At 38.7% G+C, this 13,902-nt stretch overlaps 1 protein-coding gene across 7 annotated transcripts in view; it reads right to left on the bottom strand.

Annotated features, from left to right (window-relative positions):
• LOC127412971 (protein diaphanous homolog 2-like) overlaps positions 1-13,902 on the bottom strand; it is a 625,488-nt gene that overhangs the window by 409,022 nt on the left and 202,564 nt on the right. For 6 of the 7 annotated variants that reach the window (XM_051649717.1, XM_051649721.1, XM_051649719.1 and 3 more), the window contains 2 exons: positions 9,678-9,740; positions 4,090-4,401 (listed from right to left, as the gene is read on the bottom strand). In XM_051649717.1, the coding sequence (XP_051505677.1) occupies positions 4,090-4,401; positions 9,678-9,740 (375 nt within the window). The remainder of the gene's footprint in view (positions 1-4,089; positions 4,402-9,677; positions 9,741-13,902) is intronic. The other variant, XM_051649722.1, reaches the window with a different exon arrangement.

The following is a 13,902-nucleotide window of genomic DNA, read 5'->3' as shown; positions in this document are numbered from 1 at the left end:
GGCCATTATAAAATCTGGGTCCTGAAGCTAAACCTGTTGAGAATCACTGCTATCTTATATACAAAGACAATTTTGGGATTATGGTGTCTTTTTTTATTTTTTTATTTTAATGTCAGTGTGATTAGTCTGAGAATAGTCTAAATCTAGGCCTAGGAGACCAGCTTGTCAAGTTTAGAGAGAATTTGAGGTGATCTAATGAATTTTCAAGACATTAACTGAATCCCAAAGCATATCCCAAAAATTCACATCAAATGACGCAGTCAACCCATTTCAATAATACATCAGTTCCTGTCATGCATATGCACACACGCCAAACAGCAACCAACCCTCATGTTAATACAGTTTCCTCTCAATTCAAGACTACAATCATCGTAAATGGACAGTATTAGATCCATTTTACTGTTTCACTAAATCCAAACAGAGCAGAGGATAGACAGAGGGTGGTAGAGACAGAGAGTTAGACCAAAAGAGAGAGAAAAAATTAGCAGTCTCATTAGTGTGCTTTCTCATAAGCGCACTCTGAAAAAAAATTATGGCTCCTACAAACAGAGCAATTAACACAAGGCTCAGCCAGGATGACCTTGTTCACCCTGAAGCAGCAGAGTGATATACTGTAGCTTCCTCTTGCCTTGGGTGGCGGCACCCATCTCTGGGCAGGAGGCAAGCAGCTCCAAATGGTCTTAGCCACAGACGCGAGCAATCATTTACTCTTCCATAACGGAGTGCGGCTCCCCTGTGTGGGTGTTCTAACAGTTGGAGAAATTACATTACAGCACCTCCAGGCAACAATCTCCAATGTGGCTATTTGAAAGTCCATAACACGCTTTAGGGAAAGATCGGGAGGGGTGTACGGGCTGGAGTGTTCCCCGATTTTATTGCTGCTGGCTGCTTTTACTCTCTGACTGTTATCTTCCTGTGTTGTGAGAGATGGAGGGGTCCTCTGTGGGTGATTTAAAATAGCAAGATACAAACTGATTAGCATTCTCATTTTCATTCTTTCCCTTGCTCTCTCTCTCTCCATCATCTACCACTGGCATATCAGCAAAGTGATGCCTGAGAGATCTCAGTTTCACAACACATGACATAACCTCTTCCATGACTGTCGGAGAGAATGATTTATTGAGCAAATGTATCAATAAATGAAGAGGCCTTCACATCTGTTTTTTTGTTTTTTTTTGTTTTTTTTAATATTTTTTATATATTTGAACGGGTATTTGGATTAGTGGTCTCTAACTGTGATGACGGATGACTAAATTATTTCTTAATTGAAACTTCACTTTAGACAAACACTGTCTTCCCTCCATTGCGTAAGAATATTTCTGAGTACTGCCTATCCACTTCATTAGTGTTCTTCCATTTGTCTGCCTGGGAAGGCCAGTCAGGGAGAAGATATAAAGTGGCCCACACACAAAAACCACACGACATACTGATATGTATGGACTAATAACAAATTCTTCTTAGCAAGTCAGTCCACATGGTGGCCATCTTTGGAATGCTCTCGGGCAGGCTGGGCAACTACTTTTCTATGTAAACAAGCAGCATTCAAGTGCAGCTCCTACATACTTGAATGGGAAAAGACCTAAATCTCCAAAACGGTTGGTTAAGATTACAATCAAAGAACATATCTCAAATCAGCACTGGAATAAAAAACTGTGCTTCTTTACCTCAGATTACGCAAAATAATTCAATTTTCACGGCTTGTCTAGCTAATGCACATGTGTGTTTTTGAGTTGATTGACAGGTGGTGTCTGTATCTAAAAGGTGATTGGCTATTTTACCTATAAAGTGGTACTTCCTTTTCTACATCTGTTGACCGTTGGGCATTTCAGTTTCTCCCATTCATTTTACTTGAAGTGGCCTGTCGCGGCTAAGCAGGGTCTGCTAATCATAAACTAGTCCGTGCATATGCAGTAGGCAATTACAGGCAAATAAAGAAGTGTTTATTTGCCAGACTGATTAATCAGATGTTATTTGGACATTTTGAGTATATAAGATTGGCCGAAAATTGTGTCTGATTTGCCAGTTAACAGAAGTAATAATTCTGCTTTTGACAAAATACTCTGAAAGCCTTGTGAATAAAAAGTGCACTTTTTTGAAATATTTTGTAGTTAAATGAGAGTAAATATTTTGTAAAATATACTCACTGAGCACATTATTATGAACACTATGGACCTAATAAAGTGCTCGACGTGGTCTTCTGCTGTTGTAGCCCATCCTCCTCAAGGTTTGACATGTTGTGCAATCTGGAATGCTCAAAGGTCAATGAATGTAGAAAAGAAAGTCCCATCTTACAGGAAAGAGCCAATCACTTTTTAGATACAGTCACCGCCTGTCAATCAACTAAAAATGTACACTTTTTTTTAATATTTTTATATATATATATATATATATATATATATATATATATATATATATATATATATTTTGTAGCCCATCCACCTCAAGGTTCGACGTGCTGTGCATTCTGAAATGCTATTCTGCTCACTATAATCGTACATAGTGGTTATCTGAGTTACCGTAGCCTTTCTGTCAGCTCGAACCAGTCTGGCCATTCTCATTGACCTCTCTCATCAACAAGGCATTTCTGTCCACAAAACTGCCGCTCACTTGATGCTTTTTGTTTTTTGCAACATTCTAAGTAAACTCTAGATACTGTTGTCCATGAAAATCCAAGCAGATCAGCTGTTAGAGAAATACTCAAACCAGCTCGTCTGGCACCAACAATCATGCCACAGTCGAAATCACTGAGATCACTTTTTTTTTTTCATTCTGATGGTTGATGTGTACATTAACTGAAGCTCCTGACCCTCATCATGAAGTGGATTAATGGTTTTATGCATTGCACTGCTGCCACACAATTGGCTGATTACATAATCACATGAATAAGTAGGTATACAGGTGTTCCTAATAAGTGCTCAGTGAGTGTTAGTGTTTGTTCACATATTCAGCAATTACGTGTACATCTTATTTGTTCGCATACCTGTATATCTGCATTACATCTGCCAATGGCAACCCTGTTCTCAGCTTTGGGCTTTTAAAAACCCATATTGGTCAACCATTAGCATTGTTACCTCAAAGTCTCAAGCAACCTATATACAGAAGAATTCTACACTTTCACCTTTTCTCTAAGCCAAGGAAATAAACCATCATCTTCTCTAACTGTTAATGTACTTCACTATACTCTAGAGACTTTACTTATAGATGTTCATTCTCATTAACAAAGCCCCATTTCCAAGACAAAAAGAAAAACACACAGCCTGCCAAGCACCGTGGCATGGCAATTGCAATGAGAGTTCAAAATATGTTGTTTGATGTTCAAAAATGTTTAAAAAATAATTGTTTGATTTCAGCAGATCATTACATGTGTTAGGTGAACTACAGGGCGGGTATCTGGAGTGTATTGTATGTTGTCTACTATTTATGATTTCTATTCAAGTTTCTCTGAGAGAGTTTTTCCTTTTATTTCTTTTTTTACAGAGCATTCCGCTTGTTGTGGAGGAGTCTATCCTCTCAGCTCTCATGCATTAACAAGTTAAAGACAAGGTCAAGCAAAAGCATAAAAAGTACAAATAAATTAATCCAATTTTTAGACTGCTGAAGTCCCCAAGGCAATGGACAAATGAATGACTGATAGTTAAAAGGAGAAAGCATACATGAAGAGATTGAAGAAATCATATTAAAATGCAATGGAGGATTATGCAAATGTTTTGTGTGTTTGTGTTTTGTTTAATTCAAAAACGTATTCAATTATGGCAGGAATGTGTGGGTGCAAGGGCACTTGAGCTAATGAAATAGTTTACGACCTGATATCTTGAAAGGAAGGCAGAGTGGTGAGTCGTGAGTCTCACAGCTCAACGCTCTTTTTAATAAGCTGCAGGTACTCGCAGGCTTTGGACCATCAACTCCCACAGAAAAAAGTTGCACTCTTTTTCATCCTTTCTTCTCATCTTCCTCTTACACACCAAGCAATTTACTGCCGACCTTGAAGTGCATTGTTCAGTTCTAAGAACACGTGTGTTTAAAGCATTCAAGCTCCATTGCAGCTGTGTTCTGAGTTAGATGATGCAAATGTTTCTTTGTCTTTCTTACCTTCGACCAGTTCACCCGCTTCATGATGGTCTCGGGTTTGTAGGTCTTTTTAGGCACCAGCCCATAAGGCAACTGGATGACAGGTGGGGGAGGAGCCATTCCTGGAGGTGGGGGAGGGCCTCCACCAGGAGGTGGGGGTGGAGGTGGAGGGCCAAACCCAGGTGGAGGTGGTGGTGGTGGAGGTCCCAGACCTGCTGGTAGGGGTGGAGGAGGTGGAGGTGGTATACCTCCAGTTGGGGGTGGTGGAGGGGGTGGTGGAGGTGCAATGCCACCTGGTGGTGGAGGAATGGCACCAGCAACTCCGGTTTCAACCTGTGAGGAGAATAAATACAGTAAGTGACAGGAAAGGGCATCTTACAAGACCCCAGTGAAACACTGTGTGTCAAACAATTCACCTCTACACCCAAAGGCTGAAGCTTTTTTCCATCAGAACCAGTGGATGAGACAAGGGCAAGGGAGAGTGGAGAATAAAAGACAGTGTTTTCAACAGCTAACTTTTCATTTTAGGAGAGTGCATTAAAACGGTTCTGAAACTGAGAGAAAGATAGAGTTGATAAAAGCAGATGGTGGACTTGGGGCCACTCTGGCTTTCCCTCTGGGCACTGGTTCCCTCAGCAGCACTCAGCATCTGCCTGTCTAGCACACCGCGCACCGCCTCCAGAGAGCCAAGCAGGGGCCAGCACTCAGAGGAACCGGAGCCCACTGTGTGATCCTCTCAGTGGGAAAACTGGGACATGGCAATTCCTGACGGGCAGGTAGTTACCATGAATATGTACTGTAAATAAATAAACAGCAGGTTGAGCATGCTAGATGTAACCAGTAGATTCTTTTTAAAATGTGAACACCTGTCAAGTGCTGGGCTCTCAGAGGAGCAATCTGACAAGTTTAATTTGAGAGAGAAAGTGAATAAGAGCGAGTCTGAAAGTATATGTGATGGAAAGGTTTGAAGTGTGAGGACTGGAGGGTAGTTTCATAAGCAGATGTCTAGTACATAGAAAACAAGATAGCAAGAGAAAGGTAAGACAATTCTGATCTCTGGGTAACACTAAATTCAACATAAAACAGCATACAAAACTGATTTTACTTAAGTATTCAGACCAATTTCAACGTGAAACAGGGTATTCAAAGATAAAAAAAATAAATAATTAGGGTAGGACTTGATTTTATCCAGCATAAACTGATTGGATTGTAAAATGGGAGTATTGCATACCAGAAATGAGCCAGGTAGTTGGAGAGGTTGAAAAATAATGAGTACTGATAAAGTTTTAACAGAGGTGGAGCTATTTGCTTTTTGCTAAAAGAATACAAAGAAAAACATATATTTATTATGTTTTTTTTTTTTATTTTTTTTTTTATTTTTTTTTGGAATAGCGTCCACTGATGAATCAGGCACAATAAGACAAGAGACATATTTAAAGAAAGTAAATAGGGGCAATTTACATTAAATGTTTAAACCAACTTCTATGAGTCTCATAGTATTCCTGTATGACTCACCCTCACAAGCCATTTTAGATTCAGCTCAGCAGCAGAGAATGAAAAAAGTGACTGACACAGAGGGCATAACTCAAAAGTAATAAACATGATGAAGTTTACGATGATCATCTGTTGTTGTTTTTAAGACGATATAATGATATAAGCATTCATTCGCTTCATATGGAAAATACTTGCTGTAATTACACTGAATGACAAGATGACAGTATTGATATTTGTTTGCGTATGAAATACGGAAGGTGCTTTGTGTAGACTGATTCATCTCGTTTATTCATAAAGCATAACAGATGAGAGTAAACTATTAGACTTGATTAACATGTAAATTGCCTCTGTAATTTGCTAATAGATTAAGCGTATGAATAGAATGCAGCCACCTGAACCTTTAGCAGTAATGAGAAGAGTAATCAGGCTTGAACGCTTATGCAACTGGTGGCAGCAGGCAGGCGACCTCTCTGTTCTCTCCTAGAGATCCTTAACCTTGAGGCACACTGCATAGTGTTTTTAACCAAATCTAAACATGTGGCCTGTTTCTTTTGTCTTTTCTGGCCCATTTTCTTGTCTAACTTTCTTTCCAGGTAAGATAACGAGATTCCTCCATTTCTGAAGTTCACAAGAAGGTCTCCAGAAAGAGAAGTCATTATAGAGTTGACAGGGCTCAATTCATCCAGCAACTGATAAGACTAAGGGTGGTAAATGTCTTGACAAATCAGCCCTGCTCTGCATGCAACAGAATAAACAGGTATTTTGAATCATCGATAAAGGTCTGGCCAGACTCTTTAGCAACAAATGATATGCAAATTCTTCAATTAGAAGTCCCCATGTCCCAGATATGACTTGACCTTTAGATGATTTGAAACCCTTTTTTTATTTTTTTTTTATTTCAAAACTTACTTTTATGCCTCATTCTCATCCCTGCTTAGTGAAAAGTTTCTAATTTTCCAAAGCAATTCCCCTCTCTGCGCTCCAGCCTTGGAGAATAATATGCGTCTAGTCACATTTTTATATGCATTACCGAGTGTTTGATTACACAATGCAGGCAGTGGATTGTAAATTAAAAAGGTGTAGGAGCATCATGCAGGAAGCTGAGGCCCCTTGACGAGTGCCCTGTCCCATGATTATGTGTCTGTCAATCTCCGGTCCGTCGTGGCCCTTTTTCACTTTTAAGTTTAATGCAAGAGAATGGCAGTAAATTAGCTGCTAAATTTAAGCACCATCATTTCTGGTTTGCTTTGTCCCACTGTGGCAGCATGTGGCACGCTGCAGACCCTCCAGCCACAATTCTGGAATCTTAATCAGCCTCTGGAACACACTTGCTATGCCCCTTATTTTCTTTAAACAATAATATCCTTAGTTTAGACCAATTTTACAACAAGAAAAAAAAAACACATTTTACAAAGGAAAATGTCTCAATTAAGACATTTTATTTTGGCTGGGGGACACATCACACGAACGATAACTAATGAGAGATTTTGTAACACTCAATATGGCGGCTGAAGAAATGGAAGTCCCGCCTTTCAGTATAAAGAGCCAATTGTCGAGTTTGTTTACTTTAGAATGCACTTGTACATTAACTGGTCCAGCTTGAAAAACATTGTTTGTTTTTTTGGGGGGGTTTTGTGGCGTGATTTGAGGTAAAGCAAAATTAATGCAAAATTAATATTCTATTGCTTTCAGATTATTATTTTTATTTTATTTTATTTTTTTGGATGATGATTTGGATTTTGCTATATAAGCTTATACTTGACAAGCAGTACTACAAGTAGATATGAGCTGTACTTCTATGGCTACATAGAAAATAGCTGCCCAGGGGCAATACCAAGATGGCCACTGTGAACCGACTTGCCTTAAAGGGATTCTGTCTAGATTTAAAGATGTCCAGAAGTCCAGTTCAAGAGGTTGCTGAAGGTCTGAGCTGGCCACAGACCTAGAATGCTGAACCAAAGTGGAGGTCTCGCTACCTATTGCTTTCAACAAGCCTTCTCCCATATTCATCAGCTTAACTAATTAACATTATGAATTCTAAAAAGGCAGAAGAGTTTTTGGGGGACAAGCATTAATTTACAATTTCAGTGGTTGGGAGGGCCCGCTTAGTAGGAAAAAGGGCTGCACAATTTGGACAAAAAGTCATATTGCAAATATTTGTAAAAATATTGCGATTGCAATTTGAACTGTGATTATGATGGACAAAAAAAAAAAAAAAAAAGGTAATGTTTTTCACATGCTCAACAGCCAAAAGGCTACTGGGGTTTTCACATTGAGTCCTCTTAAAAAGAAGCAAACTTTTTTTTTTTTTTTTTTTTTTTATTCACCCACAAACAAATAAATATTTAAACAGTGAAACAAAGAAAAAACACAGCCTTGTCCATATATTCAAAGTGTACCCATCCACTGTTTACCTGTTTTTGTCCAATTTGTGATAGGGTCTCAGCTCATTAATCATCATCATTCATTTTTGAATCCCAGTCAACTTGAATATTAGGGATTCTCCAATCAAGATTTAAACACCCGATACCAACTGTTTTTTTTTTTTTTTTTTGTCTAATGGTCCGATGCTGATCATTTAACTTTTTATCAGCAGCTCTGTCAAAACTGTTTATATGTAAGTTTTCAGCTCAATTTCACTGTTAACTGAATTTCCCTGTTGGTAACACCATATTTGTTGCCTAGTTTCTGCTGTCAAAAATACTGTTGGTTGGTTGAATAATTAAACAAACACAAAATATTCCATTTTACTCTAGGCCTTAAAAAAAAGTAGGCTTATACAAACTATTCTTTACTGTATATAAGATAGTCCTAAAGAACGAGGCTTTATGTCAAACTAAAGTTGAACTGATAACCCACTGGTGTAATTAAACTTAAAGTGAATGTTTTGGTTTGTCACTATTTCATTCAATTATTTTTTATTCATAAATGTATTATATTTAATTTAACAAAGTATTATTTTATAGTATCTAAATATTGAATATAGATTTATTATATGTACGTTTCATCCTTTTCATTTTGTTGGATGTTGGTAATATTAGTTCTGCTTTCACTTGTTGCTGCTGGGATTGTAATAAGGGCGACACGCTCGAGAATGGAGGAAGAGCGCATGTTTCACTCTACAGGTGCTACTGTTAATGCTGTCTTCTCAGCAATCATTTGATAAAGATATTTGAATTATACCCCATCTTTTAGTCTGCATTATTATTATGATACCTGTGCCTGGCGGAGACTGAGAAGCTGCTACCACAGATGATAATAAAACCGCTTTGTGCAGGAAGCACCGGTGTAGTGTACATAAAGCGCTTAGTACACGTAAGCAAACAGAACCAAACTCTGAGCACTTCTGTTACTCTAAGCAAGAGATGGAGTTGTAGAGCACAGAACCGCTCTGAAAACTCTGTAATAATGCTCTAACTTAATATAGACTGGACAGAGCAGCGCAAATAAACTTTGAAGCGAGCAGACCATTTATTTAATTAAATCGCAGCCCTTTTCGATTTAATAATCGCACAAGGTCATATCACGATTTCGATTTTATTTTGATTAATTGTGCAGCCCTAATAGGAACAGTCACAGTTTGGGTAATTAACTAGGACCAGCACACAATTAAACCATCCCCATCTCATCTGTGATGAGCAAGAGGAAAATTCAATTAAAATTGCTTACTTCTGAGGATTATAATACTCAGTTAAATGTTAAATGCAAGGATGGGGTTTCATTTTGCCCTAGATCTGAAACAGGCTCTTAGAGCAGGCCACACTCCGTCAGTGTTCGCTTCATATACATTCAGCAATCTAGCTTCTCTAGTAAGCATTAGAAACATTACGATTCACAGTTTGGAGATTCTATTTGGCAGGAGTCATCATCAAAAGCTGTTTATATGCTGGATATGTGGGAAGGATTATGGCCTAATTGTGCAGCATGCATTTGTAATGAATGATTGCACAGCATCTTTTGAGACAATACAGCAAATCAAGGCACTGGCTGATCACTGAGAGGTAACGGCTTTGATCAACCTGTTAGAAGGTATAAAAAATTCAGATTTTCAAAGATGATGGCGGGTGGCGGCATTGGGCATGCTGGGAGAGAGAGAGGGGGGAGAGAACACCCACCTTGTTGTTTCTTTCACTGATGCATTTCTCTGCTTCTCTTAGCTTGTCTCTCTCACTAGTCAACTAGACAGGTGAGGAACAGACAGACAGATAAACAGACAGACAGAGCAACAGTAAGGCAATGAAAGATGCTGTTTAGCATCAGAGAACAGATTCCATAGCTGTAATAGGCAGATAAAAGAAAAGAATGTGAGCCAAAGTTTACTCACTAATGCTGAAGTTACAAGGTCAAACAGCAGTAACACTTTGGTAAAAGGGACAGCAAGTATTCAGATGCAAGCAGCTCAGTGAAAACCCCACGCTTGCCTACTAATGAAGCAGTACAGAGATTCATTAGTGGATGTTGAGAGCCACTTGCTTATGGAAAGGTTTGCACTGGATGAATTCATAAATTAAGAACATCATTGAACACCCTTTCACAGTTTCAGCTTCGAACACAATTGGCTCTGGTTATTTTCCTGCTGATTGTATTCCAATATTGTCCATTTGAAAAGCAACACACAAGGTGCAACACAACAAGGATCGAGAATGCAGTAACTTGTTCACTGTGCAGCCAATGCAGCTTTTTGTGCTTTTGAGTGGCTTTACGGTCTCTTTTGGAATCCTGTTCTTTCAAGTCATGTCATATCCTCACCATCATTCCACCACTTATGACACACCCAATGAATTTAGTGCAAGCACTTAGATTCAGCAAAGCTTCGCTCCTGCTTTGAACTCGCTATGAGCTGCCTCTTTTCAAAAAGTAAAGGGGGGAAAATAACATCTTAACAGCCTCTTTTTATTCAGAGGGAGCATACTCCACTGCCTCTGAAATACACTTATATGGTGCAGTTTCCCCATATTACATAGGGTGGAATCAAATATTAAAGACATGAAGATGGATACTTCCATGGTGAAGACCGCTGAAAGAACATTGATCCGGTTTTAAATGCTGTCCTTGCTTGTAGAGTTTAGCAAGCTTTTATTTTGTTGGTATATTTTATTTATTTTTCTATAGACGCAAAAGAGCAGAACATAAGGCAGTCTGTCAGTCAGTCAAGAACAACAATAGCATCTTCTTATTCTGCATGATCACTTTTTCAAAGAAAAAAGAGTGAGAGACAGAGGAATAGAGAAACAGGGATGGTGTAATGCACTGCATCTCAAACTAATCAGTCTGTAAAGGTGAATGGTTGGGTTGTCTGCCCTGTTACTGGCCATGGCAACAACACAGGGCACATGGCAACCAGCTCCAAGACTCTAGCATAGTGCTGTTGTTATGGGCATCATTACCTCCAAACTCTCTGGCTAATCCAGCCCAGCAGTGGCAATAAGGCACTGACCCAGCCCTGTACAGACAGTTGACTGCAGAGCTTTCTGAAACCTATCAGGGTGATGCGAAAGAGATTACTACCCCAGTATCACTTGAGCTCTGAATTATTAAGTGAGCTACCATTCGATTCCTCACCTCTAACTCCATTCCCTTTCACATGAATGGCAAAGAGAGGAAGGGAAGTGGTAACATACCTGTAGATATGTGTTGCGTTTTGTTGGTGTTAACATGAAATAATTAAAAACTCCAAACAAATCAAGAGGGGGAAAGGATCAAACATCCACCTCAAAATAAAGAAGGCAGCATGCTGCAACAGAACCTGGTTATATGCTTATTTAAAACTGTGCTGGGAAGAACATCTGAGCAAGGGGCCTTATAATGCATGCCCTTTCCTAAACTTATATAAATAATTTATATTTTATGTATATACATTATTATTTTATTCTTTCTATTTTATATTCAGTCTGTACAAATTTTCTGCAGTGTGGCTTTGATGAGCTAAGCTGTCTATAATTTTTTTATTTATTTTTTTTTTATAATATTTCATAAAGGACTGTGTTAAGAAACCAAGTTTTAACTCATTTTTACCTGACACCAAAAAACAAGTCAAAAGCTAGTGTGGGTAAGCACATTTTCCACTAGTCAGTTTTCATGGTGATGTGTCTTGTACCCCCCACCTGACAACCTACTGAAACTGCAGTGAGACAAGAGTTTTACACTGCATGTCTAATAAAGGGTACAATTTGTCAGCATTGTGCATGACAACCTACGAGTTTATATCACTTTTAGATGTGCCCACACACCCACGGGATGAGTAGAACACTCTCATGCTAATATCGTGGTTCTTCTTTATTGAGTACATTACATGTTCACAGCAGAAGCAGACATGTGTTGATGCGACAATGTTCTGGAGCCAACACTTTGAAAGTGCCTTCAGAGCGCACGCTTGGAAGGAGTATGTCTCCAGGGCTCCGATACGCTACTCTACCTGTTAATGCGCTGGAGATGACTGAGCTTCAGAAAGACGGGGATCACTGTGCAGTAAGACTCAAGGTTATTATAGGTTTACATTTTTTATTTAGTTTTATTTTAATTTGTATTTTATTTTCAAATTCCATTAAATAAACTAAACATAACTTTCATTAGTTTTTACTATTTTTTATTTTATTTCTTATTTTTTTTTGTGTGTGTATTCTAGTTTCAGTTTAGTTTTAGTTTCTCAATACATTTAGTTTAACTTTTAGTATTTTAAATTAATGCATTATCTGTTTTTATTTAAACATGTTTAACAATGTTACATTTCTCAGTGCCAAATTTCTTTAGTGTTATTATTGTGTTAGAGTAGTCTTTTAATTTAAGAAAGGCAGGTTGAAAATGTTTTACATTTTATAATATACCATGTGTCAACAACAAAAACTAAAATGCATTTGTGGTCATTTTTATTATGTGTTTTATTCTAGTTTATTTCATAAAAGTTATCAGGACCCATAAAAATGCTTTTTTTTTTTTTTTTTCAATTATGTTATGTTAACGGAAATACAGTAATTGTACACTATTTAGTTTCCGTCTTAGTTTCTGTTAATGGTAATAACACTAGTAACACACCCTTTCTACTTTGCACCGCAACAGCTTGAGGCTGTCTAAAAGTGCATGCGTAAAAGTGAACGTTCTAAAAAGATGACAATCAAGGACAATCAGCTGTCAGTTGTAGCAACAAGTGTGTGCAGCACGTCAGAAATAGCACTGCTGGCACAACGGGACGTGATGGTCACTTCCGGTGTAGATCGCTCTTGTCCAGTGTAGACAGGGTGTGAGGGAGACAGTGGTTGAAGAAAGAAAAGCAGAAGTGAGCAAGTGAGCAGTCATTGGGGTGGGGGTTCAGCATGGACAGTGCAGAAAAAGAGGGATGATGGTGACTGATGAGGTGCGAAACACAGGGAGGCCTGGGCTCATGAATATGTGTAGGAGTTGAGAGAGTGATGTACGAGGCAGATGTAGGAAAGGAGGGAGCCCGAGTGGGTAACGTGGCGTGATTCGGCTCTTCGGGCAGATGAAGTACAGGGGTGAGGACTGCACACAAATGAAGTGCTGGGCTCAGAAAAGCTTCGCTTCACACGGGAAGGAATGGCCCATTCCAGCTCCGCCTTCACTAATGAACCCATTTGGTGAATCTGTAAGGATGAATGGTAGTCCAAGCTGCCAGAGACCTTGGCCGCAACTTGTGGAGGGTTGGGGGGCAATAGTGCTTGATGATGCAAGTAAGCAAACATGAAGACAATGTGCAAGATTTTCCAACTTAAAATATTTGTTTATGGAAAACTATTTACCCCATGGATAATGTTTTGTATATTTTCTATAAAACTCTATAAGCTAGCAAACAAGCTATTTTTGTATTTATTTTGTCCCAAGGCAGCACTAAAATCTAAAATGTTTCAAACTGGGTTAAGTAGGATATAGCAGTAATTTTGTTAGAGAAGGTCTGTGGGTTTTTCTTGATAACAATGATGTGAGAGCCACAGACGTAATGCAATCCCTCATACAGTTCATACAATAGCTAGGAACAGGCTGCAGTGGAGCAATTGAGAAAAATCAAATCCAAGCATTTGAGGAGGAGATTGGCCTCTTATTAAATCATACAATCCCCCAAGTCTTAAAATACCCACTTAGAGCACCGCTGCATTCATGATGAAGGATAAAAAGGATTCAATTTGGTCAAATTAGCTGAGTTTCTCCCTTAGCCACCACATTATCCATTACATTACAATTTGAAGGAGACAGAGGAAAAACTGCTTCATATGACCGCACAACACACAAAAATAAGCAAAAGTGATCCTAATGTGCTTGTAAAGCTCATTTCCAGGGCATCTGATGACAGTCACTGAGCGGAGGAATTAAGATTTAAGGAGCTTTCAT

Source organism: Myxocyprinus asiaticus, chromosome 22, assembly GCF_019703515.2.
Source record: "Myxocyprinus asiaticus isolate MX2 ecotype Aquarium Trade chromosome 22, UBuf_Myxa_2, whole genome shotgun sequence".
NCBI classification, from domain to species: domain Eukaryota; kingdom Metazoa; phylum Chordata; class Actinopteri; order Cypriniformes; family Catostomidae; genus Myxocyprinus; species Myxocyprinus asiaticus.
Note: the sequence above shows the minus strand (reverse complement) of the source record. Positions and strands in the feature narration are given on the sequence as shown.